The following is a 15950-nucleotide window of genomic DNA, read 5'->3' as shown; positions in this document are numbered from 1 at the left end:
TAACGACATTAAATTTAGCTTTAACAATAACACATATATTATGCATATATATATTTAGGAAAGAGTACTACAAATTTATAAATTCCTATACAATTTGGCTGTTTCATCACCTCAGCGGTTTCGCTGCTGTGCCGGCACTTGGGTGCGGAACACGGCATTCGAATTGGATTCCACCACTATCGTCTTTGTCATAATGTCGTAGGCGGTGCGGTTATTCTTGAAGAAGAACATCACGGCGCAGATGGGGAAGAGCAGCGCCATCACCAGGTTCTTGGCCAGAGCACGGGCAAATGCCCGCATTAGGCTGGGCGTCTGTGCCGGATAAATAAGGGCGCGCATCGGCTCCCGTTGCAGCTGCACCACAACCATAAACTGCGGCAGGTTAGGTGCCTGCAGCGGCATCACAGCCTCCACATAGTGGATGCGGATCTTCATCAGAGACTTGCCGGGCGTGGCCCCGTTGCAACAGGCGGTGCACACCGCCTCATAGCAACAGACCGTGAACTTGGTCAGGAGCTCGATGAGCAGTAGGTCGGTGGACATAGATGAGATGAAGTCGAACGATATGTCGAAGAAGTTCATAAACAGGTCTTCCTCTTCAAGCGTTCGCCGCATCACCTCCTTGTCAAACTCCAGGTCAAACAGGTTCACCACGCCGAAAGTAATGATGATCTTCACGATGAACAGGATGAAAACATCGATGGCTTCCGCCGCTGCGCGTTTCCAGAATGGCGCTAGCACGTACTCGTAGCCGCCCACTCGCTGTATGGTCTCCAATTGCTGCGCCTCGTCGAGCACTCGGAAGCGGTTGAAGGCCTGCGGCGGTCCTGGCGGTGGAGGATTCGCAGTATTGGGAACGGGCGATCCTGCGGAAGGAGGCGTCGTTGCCGTGGGTTGGCCCAAGGTCACTGGGCTGAGCGGCTGACTAGCTGTCTGTCCCTGGAATAGCTGAGGGTAATTGGCCAGCAGGTAGTAGGGAAACATGGACATTGCGTTCTGCGCAATCGACGCCTGTTTGGCCCACTCCGCGAGGCTGGCGAAGTACGCCTCCTTGGTGGATGTGGCTAGCTCCTGTTGCAAATCCGGCGTTGTGTCGCTCATCTTGTGTCAAGTCCAAGTGTGTTGAATGGAATGTTTTTATTATGAATTTGTTGTATTTATTTTTTCAGATGACCAAAGTTGACGTGTATGGTAGGCGGCGGGGCGTTCGGCGTTTCGCAGTGAATGTTTAGTCCGTAATAGCCTTATGACACTGCACTAAATTGTACATCATTGGTAACGTTTAAATTATAAACAATTTAATTGAAAAGCAAAGTTGAATAAATATTTATAATATATGTATCATTTTTTTGAACTTAACTTTAATGAAAATAAATATTTTTGTATGCCAATTTTAATTAGAAGTTTGCAAATAATCAGTGAAGGAGTCATTTCCGACCCTATAAATCATATATATTCTTGATCAGCTTCGGCAGGCGAGTCTATCTGACAATTCGGGAAGAAAAAAAAATTCATGAATTTTTCAAAATTTTGTAAGGGGTTAGTTACATCGTTAAAATTGTCAAAAATCTTAAAAATTTTGAATTCAAAAATATATCAAATTTAGTATGCAGATTTATTAACCTTTTAATAACTAGCTCAGAACAGCTATCCGAATTAAAATTAATACACTTTTGGCAAAGTTATACATATTTTAAGTTTTGATTTTCACAGAAATTATCATATTAAATTATGAATATATATTTAAATTGCAATTGGATCACTAAGAATCGAGCCATTCTGGTTAAATAATTGAAATTATTCGAATTGAATTTCATGCATTTTTGACTGAGTTATGAACATTTGAAAATGAGTTTTTTTCACAAAATAAATCGCACCATTTTTGCAAAAATATGTAAGACCATCCAAATTTCCGAACATTTCCATGCAAATTGCCCGTTTCCCAAATTGGGGTAACAGGCAGCAAGCAACTGAAAACTGGTATAAACTGTTATAAAAGGTCCAAGTTTCGAACCTTATGTGAGCAAGTGAAAGTCAGCGGAGACTCAAACCTGGCTTCTTTCCCAAAATATAACTCTGTGTTGTCTGCTCTCTTCTTTTCTGGACACTTGCTATCCCTCTCTGCGCTGCCTGCCCAGAGTTGCATTTTGGGAAAACAGCCGTTACTTTCGCTTGCTCCTAAATGGTTCGAAACTTGGACTTTTTATAACAGTTTTCAGTTGCTTGCTGCTGGTTTCTGTTCGCCTGGTACCCCAATTTGAGAAACGGCCAAATTGCATAGAAATTGTCGAAAATTTGGATGGGCTGCTGAAATTATTTTTAATTCCTCTAGCTTTATTTGCGACTTAAATTATTATTTATTTCCCCCGTTAACTGAAAATTATAATATTTAAGAAAATAAAAAAATATTTAATTCAAATATTTATTTATTTATTTAATTTATAATTGGTATAAACTATATAACTGGTATAAACATTTAAATTTTATTTTATGCATTTATACCCTTTTACCGCCGGCACAGCCATTTGATTGCAACAACAACCCCATTACAACAACCTCCCTACAGCAGCCGTCGAAATTTTCGAAAATTTCCATGCAATTTGCCTGCTTCTTAAATTCGGGTAACAGGCGAACAGAAACCAGCAGCAAGCAACTGAAAACTGGTATAAACTGTTATAAAAAGTCCAAGTTTCGAACCTTATGAGAGCAAGCGAAAGTCAGCGGAGACTCAAACCTGGCTTCTTTCCCAAAATACAACTCTGTGTTGTCTGCTCTCTTCTTTTCTGGACACTTGCTATCCCTCTCTGCGCTACCTGCCCAGAGTTGCATTTTGGGAAAACAGCCGTTACTTTCGCTTGCTCCTAAATGGTTCGAAACTTGGACTTTTTATAACAGTTTTCAGTTGCTTGCTGCTGGTTTCTGTTCGCCTGGTACCCCAATTTGAGAAACGGCCAAATTGCATAGAAATTGTCGAAAATTTGGATGGGCTGCTGAAATTATTTTTAATTCCTCTAGCTTTATTTGCGACTTAAATTATTATTTATTTCCCCCGTTAACTGAAAATTATAATATTTAAGAAAATAAAAAAATATTTAATTCAAATATTTATTTATTTATTTAATTTATAATTGGTATAATCTATATAACTGGTATAAACATTTATATTTTATTTTATGCATTTATACCCTTTTACCGCCGGCACAGCCATTTGATTGCAACAACAACCCCATTACAACAACCTCCCTACAGCAGCCGTCGAAATTTTCGAAAATTTCCATGCAATTTGCCTGCTTCTTAAATTCGGGTAACAGGCGAACAGAAACCAGCAGCAAGCAACTGAAAACTGGTATAAACTGTTATAAAAGGTCCAAGTTTCGAACCTTATGTGAGCAAGTGAAAGTCAGCGGAGACTCAAACCTGGCTTCTTTCCCAAAATACAACTCTGTGTTGTCTGCTCTCTTCTTTTCTGGACACTTGCTATCCCTCTCTGCGCTACCTGCCCAGAGTTGCATTTTGGGAAAACAGCCGTTACTTTCGCTTGCTCCTAAATGGTTCGAAACTTGGACTTTTTATAACAGTTTTCAGTTGCTTGCTGCTGGTTTCTGTTCGCCTGGTACCCCAATTTGAGAAACGGCCAAATTGCATAGAAATTGTCGAAAATTTGGATGGGCTGCTGAAATTATTTTTAATTCCTCTAGCTTTATTTGCGACTTAAATTATTATTTATTTCCCCCGTTAACTGAAAATTATAATATTTAAGAAAATAAAAAAATATTTAATTCAAATATTTATTTATTTATTTAATTTATAATTGGTATAAACTATATAACTGGTATAAACATTTATATTTTATTTTATGCATTTATTATACCCTTTTACCGCCGGCACAGCCATTTGATTGCAACAACAACCCCATTACAACAACCTCCCTACAGCAGCCGTCGAAATTTTCGAAAATTTCCATGCAATTTGCCTGCTTCTTAAATTCGGGTAACAGGCGAACAGAAACCAGCAGCAAGCAACTGAAAACTGGTATAAAAAGTCCAAGTTTCGAACCTTATGGGAGCAAGCGAAAGTCAGCGGAGACTCAAACCTGGCTTCTTTCCCAAAATACAACTCTGTGTTGTCTGCTCTCTTCTTTTCTGGACACTTGCTATCCCTCTCTGCGCTGCCTGCCCAGAGTTGCATTTTGGGAAAACAGCCGTTACTTTCGCTTGCTCCTAAATGTTTCGAAACTTGGACTTTTTATAACAGTTTTCAGTTGCTTGCTGCCTTGTTCATCCCATATTTTCTCCTAGGCTTCAAATTAAAACACTCAACATACAATTGTCGGAATATTTTATTATTACACAGTTCGAAGTTGTTTGATTTATTCCTTAGACATAGCAACTTAAGAATCGAATACAATAAATCCGTCGACTTCCCAGCCATGATATTAAAGATTTACATTGACAAACTGGCGCGAATACTCCTAGTTCCTTAGGGGACACATGTACACATATCCGATCCGTTTAAAAAGTACATTTTGCCAAATCTCTACTTCACATTCACACCTGGTGGACGATTGGTTGTATGCATGCTTGTGTGTGTATCAAATCCTAGCTAATATGTTCGAAAATAACATGTACATTTTGATTGGGAAGTGCGTTAAGTTCGTAGTTCAATTGTAATTAGAGGTTCGTGTGTTACACATGTATGTATGCATTAGGATAATAATTGGAATTGGAATAGATTTGAACGAGCAGACGCGACCCGATCCTCGGTGGTCATGACCAACTCATCCTTCACATTTAATACAGTGGCTTGCATGACAGTTAATTCTCCTATAATTATACGTATAGTTTCGCCCTCTCGGGAGTCCTTGCGCAGGACAACTAACTACAGACAGAAGCTGGCAAGTTGTACAGATCATTGCAACACCGAGGGACAAGCACTCGTCGTGTCTTAAAATTAATTAAAGGAATACAACTACATAAATACACGCCGTATTTATTGCCAGACATTTCCGATATTTAGGTTTCCAAATTGCTGATTCAGATTTGATGGTACTGAGGAAGCGGCAGGACCGGCAGTGGCTGCAAATCCCCCCGATCCCTGCGGCTGGCCCATGTTCAGACCACTGGGCAGGGGTTGCATTAAGTTCATGGACAGGCCGCCAAGCTGCGGGTGATGTGGCTGTTGTTGCTGATGCTGCTGCTGCTGCTGTTGTGGAACAGTTCCAAAAAGCGGCATCCCGCTTAGGATGCTTTGGTTCGTCTGCATCAGGTTCGTCGCAGAGCCTTGGCCAGCGGCGGCAAATGGACTGCCCCCGGAGGTGGGAAACTGCCCGCCGCCGAAGTTAACACCTCCAAGGCTCATGGCAGTGGCACTGCTAATGGTCGCATTGCTGAAGGCATTCGGCGCGGCCATCACCGGCGAGTTGTACATACTGACCGAGTTTGGCGGCGTCATAAACTGGTGTGGAATCTGCTGCTGCTGTTGCTGATGCATGTATCCGCCGGGCGCCATGCCCGTGAAGCCGCCAAAGTTCATCTGAGGATTATGCGCAGCTGGCGCGTTGCCGTAGAGCGCAAGGATGCTGTCCTTGGAGAGCTTACCGGACTGGTCCTTTTCGCTGCCGGTGGCGCCAAGCGATCCCTGGTTGAAGAAGTCCTGCTCCTCCTGGGCCAGTGAGTTTGGCTTCGCAGCCAGCATGCCACCACCGCCGTCACCGTTGCTGCCGTTCAGCTTATCCGGCTGTCCGCCAATCGTTTCGGCACTGAGAAAGCTGGTGAAACTTTCGTTTTGCAAGTCTTGGCTGGCACTGCTTGATGCCCCACCACTGCCAATGCCCATTGGCTTGGTGGGCGACGACAGGCCCAAGAGGTCGCTTTCGCCCGCGCTGTTATTAGTTTGGTTGTTTAGCTGGACGCGCTGCGTGGTCTTCGGGCTACAGCCGCCGACTTGGTTGGGCTTCGGCTTGGGCAGTGGGGCGGGAAGGGGGGCGTTCTTGGAGGCCGATGAGGTCGAGGTGCTAGCGAGACGCTTGTCGGCGCCACTCGACACCCCGCTGAGACCCAAGCTGGCCTGGGCAGTCTTCTTTTTGCGCTTCTGCCGCTCTAGTTCCTCATCGATCTCCTTGGCCCAGTCCACCTTAGGCGGCGAGGGCGGCACCCACTCGCGAGCGAGGTACTTCTTGTGCTCATACTTGGCCCGGATGAAGTTCTCTAGCGCCGTGTCCGTCTGCGGCCGGCGGAAACCGTCAGGCAGCTGCGCCTCGTAAACGGCACGGGCCCGCGAGTTGCCCATCTGCTGCAACGAGATCACCTGCTCCGGGGTCCAGGTGTCCAGGTTGACCGACTTAACGCGCGATATGTGCACGCCCAGGTTGCGGTGGATACCAGCGCAACGGATGCAGAGGAACATACCCAGGTTCCAGGACGCCCAGCGGGGACCTGCGGAAAGAAGAAAACCATAGTTTCGTGATCACAAGATACTACTGCCGAGTCGATCGAGTGTTTATCTCGCCGCGGCACCGCCCCCACCTCCGTGCATCTTCGCAAGCCAATGGCAGAGGCACACACACACAGTGTACATATGCGTACGATTGTGCGTCAGCAACTGGCGAATCTTTTATCAATGGCGCTGCCCCGCCGTTGAGGATTTACCCACCCTTGGCGTCGCAGTCCACGCAATATTTGTTGTCTTCATCGCGGAGCATCTGGGTCAGCAGAGTCTGGCACTTCTCCTGGATGAGCTTCGTGCGCTGGCTTGCATTGGAGGAGCTCATTTTGCACTTGTTTCGCACTCCGCTTGGCCTGTATAAAATGTATATCTGAGCGCTGCTTCGGGACGCGATATGCGACGTGGCGTGGACGACGGGAGTGTTTTGGCTTATCTCTACTTCACATGGATGTTCAAATACCACCGAAATGACAATTTTTATAATGGAAACTACGAGTTTCTTTGCCGAAAAACTAGAGTTGCCAAAAACGAATGCATCTATCGATATATCGATATGTTTTGGGCAACCCTATGAAAAAGGAAACAAATCCTGCCATTCACACGGAACAGATTCCAACCTTTTGTCATTCACACAAAATAGATCCCTATTTGATGGCATTCACACAGAACAGATGCCAACTTTCAAAAAGATTGTTTACCATTGTGCTACAGGTTGAAATTAACCGTCTATTATCCAGCAAATATGGATGTTTTAAGAAAACAATTGGAGTCCTGCTTGAATATACTAAATAGAGGAACCGGAGCAACAAGTCCCACAGGACTAAACTGGTTAAATGTGCGTAGAAAACCCGAATTTGGTTGCAGGAAACTCACTTGTTGCATTTGCAGGACTTGTGTGCCGCGCTATTGGAATTTTCCACGTTGGTCCACAGCTCCTTGTGCTCGCACAAGCAGTCAGAGTCCGCAGAAATGGTATGCCTATGCCTGAGCCAGATCATGATCTGTATTCGCCAGGTGGAGAGCACCATGAAGCTGGGATGCGGCGCCTCAGTTATGGTAGCAATTTCAAATCCTCCTAAAGTAAACTATTAAAGTATCCTTTATTGAACCAGGCCAGCCATCAGTACTTTCTGGATCGCATTAGGTGGTGCCTCAAGCGCCTTATGCATCTTTACAGCCCAGGCTCAGATGCAGGGATCCCAGAGCGCTCCTTCCTTAAATTGGTGGACTCTGTTCTGGACACCTTGGCCGTCTTTACTTCCCAAAATGAGGAAAACACAGATGCCTTAAACTGTTTTCCTTCTCCAGAGGAGGTCCTGTCCCTCAGCAACGAGATGCGCGTCTATATTGATCTGATCTTGGGCCAATCTCTGGGCTTTGCGAATGTGGCTCTGTCACAGGACAAAAGAGCTCTTAGTGCGCTTTGCCAAAAGGTATGAATATTATTACAAGCCACGCTTATAATTATTATCGAGATGTCATTTCAGGTAATTCGCGAGTGCAACGCTTTTCAAGGCGAGTGCAAGCTGCCAGGCTCTGCCTCCTATCACTCCAATCTAAAGCTTAAGGCCATGAATTTGGAGCAGGCACTGTACCAATTGGAGGACTTTATCAACGATGCCCTGCTGCGGCTGGTTTTCACCTGCTTCCTGGACTTTGAGAAGTTCTCGGTGGACAAAATACGAACCGTGCTGAGCAACAGCTCCGAAGATGATGCAGCGGCCGATGAGTTAATTGCTGACTTTGATGTCAACATCGATCGGGCCACCCAGATCGGCATATTTGCCATTGCCTTTGCTCCGAATCTGAAAAGTGTGTAGGAGAATTAGAAGCATCTTCAGTTTATCCTTTGATTAAATCTTGTTATCTCACCAGTGAAAACCATGATGCGCAGCTGCCTGGCTTCCTTTGAGTCGCTGGACACCAGCCTGATACCGTCCCTACAGGCCAACGGCTCTGACTTGCACTCTGACATTCTGGAGCAGCACTTCAACGAGGAGGTGACCAAATTTAAGGCTGCCCTTCAAGAGATCATCGATAGCCGCGCCCTGCTTGGCTGCTATCTGGAGCTTCTATCCGCAGGGATAGCATCAAACGAAAAGGTGTGCGATAAGGAGCGATTGCAGGACCTGGCCGAAATGTCTATGCTGCTGTTCGAACACTTTCACCTGGACACCAACCGAAAGGTGCTTACGGAAACGAAGAACCAGGTGGGTGAGGAGTACCTGCAACAGTTCGTCCGCATATTGCGGGAGTGCAAGGCCATTCTCATGTGCGCATCCCAGGTGGAACCGCAGCGAATTATCAAACGTTTCAAGATCCTGCGCTCGATCTTGCGCAAGCTGCACGGCTGCCTCGGAGTGGGAAAGCGAGATGAAAATGAACCTACGCACCAAATGGGAAAGCACATGGTGGAGGATGTGACAGATGGACACGAGACAAATGATAATTTAGACAACTTTACTGGCCTGACCACGGGTCGAAGCAACAGCATTCTCTACGACACTGGGCGTAGAAGTCGAGTGATTAGAAACCAGGACAGCAAACAGACAACGGAGGCCCTGAAAACTAAGCCTGGTTTACTGAAAAGTAAGTCCTCATCTAATAAATAATGAATAGTATAAGCTCAACGTTTTATATATGTTTTTTTTATAGGGGAAAGCCTGCGGACTGTCATGTTCAAACGTCAAAATATAGCCGAGAGCAGAAGGCTCTACAACACGATCTGCAACCAATCGGCAGATCTGGAAATCACAGGTTTATAAGCATACTAACTACATATTTTTAAACAGTCAATATATTTAATATATTTTACAGATATACTAGATCAACTTACGGGAATGTCCAATGGTTACTTTGAATGCTGAAACCCTCTAGTTAGTATTAATCTTTATGTATTATTAAGATGCACAGGACAAGTATTCAAAATTAACGTTCATCCCTGATGAAATGCCATAGGTCAGGCACACATATACGTAATAGTGACATACATACCGACATGTATGCTTGGTTTAATGGTGGTTGAAAGTGTTCTCTGTCCGCAACAGTTTCGACTGTTGTAAAAGTATAGAAATAAGGTCAATAAAAAATACTTAGTATCAAGTACACTGGAAGTAAATCCTTGAGATTTGGCGGAATATGTGAAGCTGTGGAATTAATCGCCATCGATTTTTCGCAACAAAAACACTAACAGGACTCGTTGGCCGTCAACAGATACACACGGCCAAGGCTTGTAAACAGCAATGAAAGCGGCCACCGGGGATAAGTTCACTTTGGTTGACGAAAACGAGCAACCGTCCTCGTTGTCAACTCCCAAAAAGCAATATCCAAGAGACAAGGCGAGCAACAACAATCACCATGTGGTTCCCCTAGGCATCCTGGTCGTTCTCTGCACTGTGTATCTCATGGCAGCCGGAGTGCAGCGCAACTACAGGTACTACATCAGGCCGGGCGTGGCTGCCTTCGACCTTCCGGCCTCCCATACTCCCCAAACCGATGAAACTACAGATGATGAGTTGGAAGCCTCCGCCGCATCATCCTGCCAGCAAATGGACATATTTGATAGGGAATCCGAGCAGAAACCCGCCTTGGTAAACTTAATTTCCAAAAGACCCCAAGGCAAGGCCAACAAGCGAACCAAGAGTAGACCTGGCAACGGGTTGGTGGTCAGTAAGCAGCCCCGATTAGCCAAGTCGCCGGACAGAAAGAAGGAGGTTGCGGCCAAGAAGAGCAACACGGCAGAGCCGATCATCTATCTGTTTGCCCTGGTCTTTATCTATCTGCTCCTTAAGGCCGCCTCCGATATCAATCAGCACTACAAATCGGTAAGACTTGGCTTTAGCTTGTCCCTTTTTTAAGATTCTTAACTATTGCTTCTCCGGCAGCAGAACAAAGGGGACAAACGACTACGCCGCTGCTCGCTGCAATCCTATGCCCAAGTCCACAAGCAAGATCGCCGGTCATCCAAAGGTATTTCACCAAAAACTTTGCCAAAATTTTAAGTCGCTGACTTGACACAATGTGTTACCGAGGGATCAAGTTATGAATTGTTATCCTAGAAATATCTAAATGTATCTATTTACTGTATACTGATGATGATGATGATGATGATGATGGGTTATAGCCAAACTTTCTGTAAAGCACACACACTGTCCACTCTCGAACAAGAGCTAGTGTTTCTGAAGACTTGTACTATGTATTATGTACCTTTTAATCTCTATATATACTATGTATCTATCCTACTACCGCACTTTTTTCGGGTTTACTATTATACTTACTATATGTGTGTCTTTTTTTTAATGGCCCACACTGTTTACCTCCCCCCGCCCCTTCACCTCTCCGTGAAACTGTACTGAATGTCAGGTTGTATATACTCGATATTGACTATTAATCTGTCCTGTATGTGTGTAATGTAAGCGTAAAATAAATCAATTACTATGTGCTTTCCTGTGATCAAAACTTACGTAGCCGTGTTAGCTTGCGTTTCATTTCTACCGTTTGAATGGGCAATCTGACCACTGATCTCCATATCTTCCTCCCTCCCACCTCTGTGCATGCCAAAGTCCCCACCGAGGAGTCGCCGATCTTCCGGCGGAGGCATATACTGGGCGAGGGGCGGTCCTTGTCTGTGGATCGCTACAAGTACACTAACTTGAACGAGGACTACCACCATCACAGGATCGCCGTCGCCTCTCCCTTGGCCAGCAGACCGAGCAACCACTACCAGCAGCAACAGTACCACAACCACCACCATCAGCAGCTTCCCCTTAGGCCAAGTCCAGGAGACGTGCGATTTGGTAAAAAACGAAAACCCATTTTGGCCAAGCCACAAACTATGTGATTTCTTCTTTAGAGCCACGTATGAATCGCCGCTCCTCGGTGCCGATCAGCATTAATTATCAGACCGTTCACGTCTCTAGCCCGTATACTGCTCCACCTCCCGAGCTGAGCAGACGCGGCTCAGTGATAAGCCTCACGGATGCCAGTGCCAGTGGAACTATTGCTGATCCAAAGCGTCGCGTCCGCATGATCAATCGCCACTAGAAACCGAGAGCTTTGAAGGTCGACAAAATGTGAAAAAATCGCAAAACGAAAAAATGGAGGAAGTTATCCGAGTCCGGATATGAGTTTAGCGCATCGAAAACCATCGGAAAAGTATATTCCGATTCTTAATCTTAATTCTTAAGTGAAGTCCAGAGCCCATCGAAACTGCAAAGAGACTAAGTATACTACCAACACAATAATTTTAAATAGCACAAACACTCTATGGTTCTTCTTAATGCGTTCTCTTTTAATCAGTTAATTAATCAGTTATATATTCAAGGTTCCAGGTTTTTATAAAAGAAACGTACAAAAGAATACTCCAGGGAGAGCGGGCCCATCCTATTGTACATTATTCTACTTAGGGCAAGACTACAAACAATCTTAGGCTAGCGTAGTGTTTAGTTTGGAATTCAGTACCTATGATGTAACCATTAACTACGAACTAACTACGATCTTGTGATGCTCATTACGATGACAATTACATACAGTTGCATATGTATCTGAAGGGTCGAAGGATCGAGGGATCGAAGGGCTGTGGCCTGCGAAGCAAATGAAGGGGGTGCATAAACTTAAATGGGATCTCGAGGGTGAGGGAGGGAGAGAGGCAGAGAGTTGGAGTCACGACGTATTCTACAAGGATCATTCCACCGTCTTCATCGAATTTTGCGCTAGTTTCTCCTAGTTTCCATTAAATATTAAAATAAATTACGTATTTTAATTGCATGTGGTTGTGGAATTGTGATTGGAAGGAAATTCTGGCCGGGATTCAACTGAGCTCGTTGCCCTCGTAGAGGCTCTCGCAGCTCTCCAGCAGGCGCAGCACCGGCGATATGTCGTAGGGGTAAAGCTGGCGCGACACCAGGCGGGATATCTGCAGGCGTAGCCGTATGAGCACGCCCATCGCCTCGTCCAGCATGGCGCTTCCCATGCCGAAACTGTGGCAGCTGTGCACAAACATCGTCCAGTTCATGCGAATGTACTTGAGCAGGCGCAGCAGGTAGAGCAGGAAGCAGGTCTCGTTGCTCACCAGCAGGTCCAGCAGCAGGTCCGAGCTGTTCGACGTCATCTTGAGGAACTCCAGGAAGGTGTACACCGGATTCAGCATGGCCACCAGCTCGGGGAAGGCGTTGTTGCGGAACGAGATGCCCGACGTGACGTCCAGCGTGCAGACCATGGCCTCGATCAGATGGTCATCCTGGTCGTCAAAGAGGTGGATCAGGATCTTGCTAAAGTGGCACTCCGGATGGAACTCCAGCGTCTGTTTGATGAACGTCTCCAGCTTGCTCAGCACATCCCGTATCGAGCGTTCGATAAGCATCATGTCCTGGAAGGCATCGTAGTCGCTGGAGTCAATGGACGAGTCGGACGAATCGCTGCGTATCTCCTTCACTGTCACCGCTATCGATTTGAGCACCAGCAGCACCATCTTCTGCAGCAGCGTCTTGTCCATTTCGATGAGGTCCAGTGGCGCTCCACCTCCACCCTCTCCATCGCCTCTGTCCACAGCCTGCGCCGCTTGGCACAGGGTGATTGTGCCGTTGGCATATACCAGCGGCCTGCCATTATATCCAATCAGGCTGACCATGTTGTCGGGCTGGCGGCGCGGCAGCGACTCGAGGATGCGGAAACCTCGCACGTGGCAGACAATCTGGTGAGCCAGCTTGCAGGTCTCCTCAGGCAGCATGTCCTGCAGCGCCAGCGTGGATCCATAGCACAGGGCCTCGTTAAAAAGGCACAGCATCTGCTTGTACACGGTGCAGGAGAGACTGTGGCTAAGCAGCAGCTCGAACTTGTCCAGCTGTGCGTAGTAGGGTCTCGTCTCGTCGATGGACAGGTTGGCCTTCACCGAAATGATGTTCTCCCATAGCTGCAAGAAGTTGAGCACACAGTGCTCGGCCGCATCCTGGTGCGCCGGCGCCATCAGCTCTGACATGTTCTTCACCAGCGTCGGCCATTTGTGCTCCAGCTTCTGGATGGTTATGCACTTCAAATGCGTCGTGTCGAAGCTCTCCGAGTCGGTGAGCGTGACCACATGGCAGCCGTTCGGCATGGATGTGGACTGTGCAGTTGGGTGCGATTCGTAGGAAACGTTCATCTCGTCGCCAAAGTGTCGCCGGTGCCTGTCCCGGCTATCCGGCGACTCCCGCTCCGTCTCATGCTCGCCCTCGGCATCCTCTCGGAATTGCAGAGCGAAATAGTTAGTGGCCAGCGGCTGCTCCTGCACGGGAAAGTGCATATAGCTGACGGATGCATCCGTCGGCAGGGGAACAACGGACGAGGCAGCTGTCGCAGTGCTCGCTGCCGCCATCCAGTCATCGTCCAGTGGATGGATTTCCATGTCCTTCCACTCAACGATGCGCTTAATGATGTCCAGACTGAAGTGGATCTTCTGCACGGCCGCCTGATCGAGCTGCTCGAAATTGAACAGCTGGTCGACGATCTTCTGGAGCCACTCGTCGTTCAGCTCCTGCTTGGCAATCACCAGGAATGCGGCGAGCACTCGTCCCGCCAGGAATTGCACGTACGAGTTGTCGTAGCCGGCCAGCACGATGATCTCGTCGATGAGCTTGTGGTCGTTGCGGATCAGTGCGTCGCAGACGTCCATTATCCGCGTGCAGATGAAGCCCTTGGCGTTCTGCTTCAGGTAGATGTCGAACAGCAGCTGCAGGTTGGAGAGGAACTGCAGGAGCTTGTTGGTGGGCCACTCGCGGAGGTAGGCAATCCGCTTCTGACCGTTGGTGTCCTGTGAGTAGTGCGACTGGAAAGGCTTGCGCAGCGTTCGCTCAGACACCCCGCACAGGCACTGCCGCGTCAGCGACTGCTCGAACTCCAGCATATCGTCAACGGTCGCCGTCGTTGCCGAGAGACAGCTGCTCCGACTGCTGTTCATGTGGCTATTGCTGGTTGTGGGGCTGGAGGTGCTGCTGATGGTCAGCAGATCTGGCAATTTGGCGGCTCTGTCCACCTCATCCTTGGCGGACTCCGGGTCGGTGTGCGTGTGCGTGACCTCCCCGTTTTGTGGCAAGATATTGTGCACCAGACCGGACACGCCCAGAAGCTGGGCGTAGGAGGCAGCCCGCGAGCTGCACGGTGTGGTGGTCGGCGAGTTGTTGGTGCTGCTGGGCGTTGACAGCGAGTGGGTGGAGGAGGAGGACAGCGACGAACAGAGGTGGCTGTTGCTATTGGCGTCTAGGGCCGCCTCCCGCCGCCCGTCCAGAATGTCTGGCGGGGGCGGAGGCAATGCCTTAGAGCCCACCTTGATCTGTTTCTCGATCTTCTGGCGCTTTGTCTGCGGCTGTTCGTTGTGCGTGCCGGCCGAGGTAGCCACCGTGGAGCAGGGACAGACGTCAACATTGCCGCTGCCACCAGACGCTCCGCTGCTAGGGCCCGTTCCGGCTCCAGATCCAGCTCCGGATGTGGTGTCCATGCTCGGTGACGTACCCGACGTCCTTGGAATAGCTCGTGACCACTTCCCCACCCAGCTGCAAGCGCAAAATCCGTGTGAGCAGCGATCTAGGCGGCGGCAAGCAGCCACATACCAACAAAACGAAGCGAACGAATGCCCAAGCCAAAAGCAGCAGCAACAGCTTCCGTGCTACGCGCACACAAGGTTACGTGTGCAGACTGGATTCCTGGCTTCTTGCGGAGGCGCTTCTCCGACTCTGCCGCTTGGCTGTTGAGTTGTTGGGCGGATGCTGGCACTCTACCAGCCCCCAGGCGCATTAACTGCTGCTGCAGACATTTTAAACGATCACAATTCGGTTTTCACACACTTGTTGCTTGTTGCACTGCCCAGCGACATGTCAATGTTTGTATTAGTTTCTCCACTCGCGCAGCAGCTTTTCTTTGGCGCTCGCAGCGCGTTTTGATTGACAATCTGCACTAGAGGATTCGGGGGCCTCTGATTGTTGATTGCGAGCTGCTTTTATTATGCTTTTATTATAGTTTGTTGGAAAAAACAACTGCCTTTTTCTAATTAAGATGGCGACGCGCACTTAATTTTTTAGCGAATTCGAGCGGCCTGGCAACCCTGACCCGTCGTGTCGATATATCGATTAATTTCTGGTGCAACTTGAATCGATTAATGTTTTTAATGAAATTGATTTCATGCCACGCGACAACCCTAAGCACACAGAGCTGCCATATCAGTTGGGTCTTGGCGCTCTGCTTCAAAATTCTCATTGGAGCAATGGCTTTTTAAACAAAAGGATGTTTATTTGTGTAGCACCATTTCGCTTGATTCCCAAAATGGCTGTTAGTAAAAGGATATTTTTTAAGAGCTGATTTTCTTGTGTCCGGTAAACCGATAAAATAAATATCTGAAGTGCTACCATACCGATTCAAAAATTGCGCGCCGACTATTCATTTGTTTCCAAAACTATATTTTCAGGTATTTTTTTGAACTGAAAAGAATTTTTAAGAATGAAAACAGTTTTTAATGCGTTTCATCTGTCTGTTACAGC

General features: G+C 47.3%; 6 protein-coding genes across 8 annotated transcripts; 3 read left to right on the top strand and 3 right to left on the bottom strand.

Moving 5' to 3' along the window:
* Positions 1-13: 13 nt before the first annotated feature.
* On the bottom strand, positions 14-1223 carry LOC108082441 (protein FAM8A1). The gene has a single exon (XM_017177811.3). The coding sequence runs from the start codon at positions 1099-1101 to the stop codon at positions 112-114; it is 990 nt and encodes a 329-aa protein (XP_017033300.1). The 5' UTR covers positions 1102-1223; the 3' UTR covers positions 14-111.
* LOC108082288 (uncharacterized) lies at positions 1170-11553 on the top strand. The gene is made up of 3 exons (XM_017177619.3): positions 1170-1184; positions 11018-11240; positions 11297-11553. The coding sequence occupies exons 1-3, from the start codon at positions 1170-1172 to the stop codon at positions 11485-11487; spliced, it is 429 nt and encodes a 142-aa protein (XP_017033108.3). The 3' UTR covers positions 11488-11553.
* Positions 4322-6984, bottom strand: LOC108082440 (stromal membrane-associated protein 1). The gene is made up of 2 exons (XM_017177810.3): positions 6652-6984; positions 4322-6434 (listed from the first exon to the last, which is right to left on the bottom strand). The coding sequence occupies exons 1-2, from the start codon at positions 6767-6769 to the stop codon at positions 4990-4992; spliced, it is 1563 nt and encodes a 520-aa protein (XP_017033299.1). The 5' UTR covers positions 6770-6984; the 3' UTR covers positions 4322-4989.
* Spt (Spitting Image) lies at positions 7021-9399 on the top strand. 2 transcript variants are annotated; one of them, XM_070283863.1, is made up of 8 exons: positions 7021-7279; positions 7333-7500; positions 7557-7877; positions 7932-8256; positions 8320-8654; positions 8730-9033; positions 9100-9201; positions 9262-9399. In XM_070283863.1, the coding sequence occupies exons 1-8, from the start codon at positions 7187-7189 to the stop codon at positions 9309-9311; spliced, it is 1698 nt and encodes a 565-aa protein (XP_070139964.1). In that variant the 5' UTR covers positions 7021-7186; the 3' UTR covers positions 9312-9399. The 2 variants fall into 2 exon arrangements, with proteins under 2 accessions (XP_070139964.1, XP_017033297.1); XM_017177808.2 differs by having other exon boundaries at positions 7023-7279; positions 8320-9033.
* On the top strand, positions 9687-10845 carry LOC108082443 (uncharacterized). Of its 2 annotated transcripts, none has more exons than XM_017177814.3 (2): positions 9687-10268; positions 10332-10845. In XM_017177814.3, exons 1-2 carry the CDS (start codon positions 9687-9689, stop codon positions 10443-10445), a joined length of 696 nt encoding a protein of 231 aa, XP_017033303.1. In that variant the 3' UTR covers positions 10446-10845. The 2 variants fall into 2 exon arrangements, with proteins under 2 accessions (XP_017033303.1, XP_017033302.1); XM_017177813.3 differs by having other exon boundaries at positions 10329-10845.
* A 166-nt stretch (positions 11554-11719) lies between the features above and the next one.
* lin (protein lines homolog) lies at positions 11720-15863 on the bottom strand. Its single transcript, XM_070284287.1, has 2 exons — positions 15027-15863; positions 11720-14969 (listed from the first exon to the last, which is right to left on the bottom strand). Exon 2 carries the CDS (start codon positions 14912-14914, stop codon positions 12254-12256), a length of 2661 nt encoding a protein of 886 aa, XP_070140388.1. The 5' UTR covers positions 14915-14969; positions 15027-15863; the 3' UTR covers positions 11720-12253.
* Between the last annotated feature and the right edge of the window lie 87 nt (positions 15864-15950).

Source organism: Drosophila kikkawai, chromosome 2R (genome assembly GCF_030179895.1).
Source record: "Drosophila kikkawai strain 14028-0561.14 chromosome 2R, DkikHiC1v2, whole genome shotgun sequence".
In the NCBI taxonomy this organism is placed as follows: domain Eukaryota; kingdom Metazoa; phylum Arthropoda; class Insecta; order Diptera; family Drosophilidae; genus Drosophila; species Drosophila kikkawai.
Note: the sequence above shows the minus strand (reverse complement) of the source record. Positions and strands in the feature narration are given on the sequence as shown.

Coding starts and splice junctions, on each gene's coding strand:
- LOC108082441 (XM_017177811.3), bottom strand. CDS start 1,101: ATGAGCGACACAACGCCGGATTTGCAACAGGAGCTAGCCACATCCACC.
- LOC108082288 (XM_017177619.3), top strand. Junction 11,241..11,296: donor TCCAGGAGACGTGCGATTTG/GTAAAAAACGAA, acceptor TTTCTTCTTTAG/AGCCACGTATGAATCGCCGC.
- LOC108082440 (XM_017177810.3), bottom strand. CDS start 6,769: ATGAGCTCCTCCAATGCAAGCCAGCGCACGAAGCTCATCCAGGAGAAG. Junction 6,435..6,651: donor CGTGGACTGCGACGCCAAGG/GTGGGTAAATCC, acceptor TTCTTTCCGCAG/GTCCCCGCTGGGCGTCCTGG.
- Spt (XM_017177808.2), top strand. CDS start 7,187: ATGGATGTTTTAAGAAAACAATTGGAGTCCTGCTTGAATATACTAAAT. Junction 7,878..7,931: donor TTAGTGCGCTTTGCCAAAAG/GTATGAATATTA, acceptor ATGTCATTTCAG/GTAATTCGCGAGTGCAACGC. Junction 9,034..9,099: donor TAAGCCTGGTTTACTGAAAA/GTAAGTCCTCAT, acceptor TTTTTTTTATAG/GGGAAAGCCTGCGGACTGTC.
- LOC108082443 (XM_017177813.3), top strand. CDS start 9,687: ATGAAAGCGGCCACCGGGGATAAGTTCACTTTGGTTGACGAAAACGAG. Junction 10,269..10,328: donor TCAATCAGCACTACAAATCG/GTAAGACTTGGC, acceptor CTTCTCCGGCAG/CAGAACAAAGGGGACAAACG.
- lin (XM_070284287.1), bottom strand. CDS start 14,914: ATGGACACCACATCCGGAGCTGGATCTGGAGCCGGAACGGGCCCTAGC.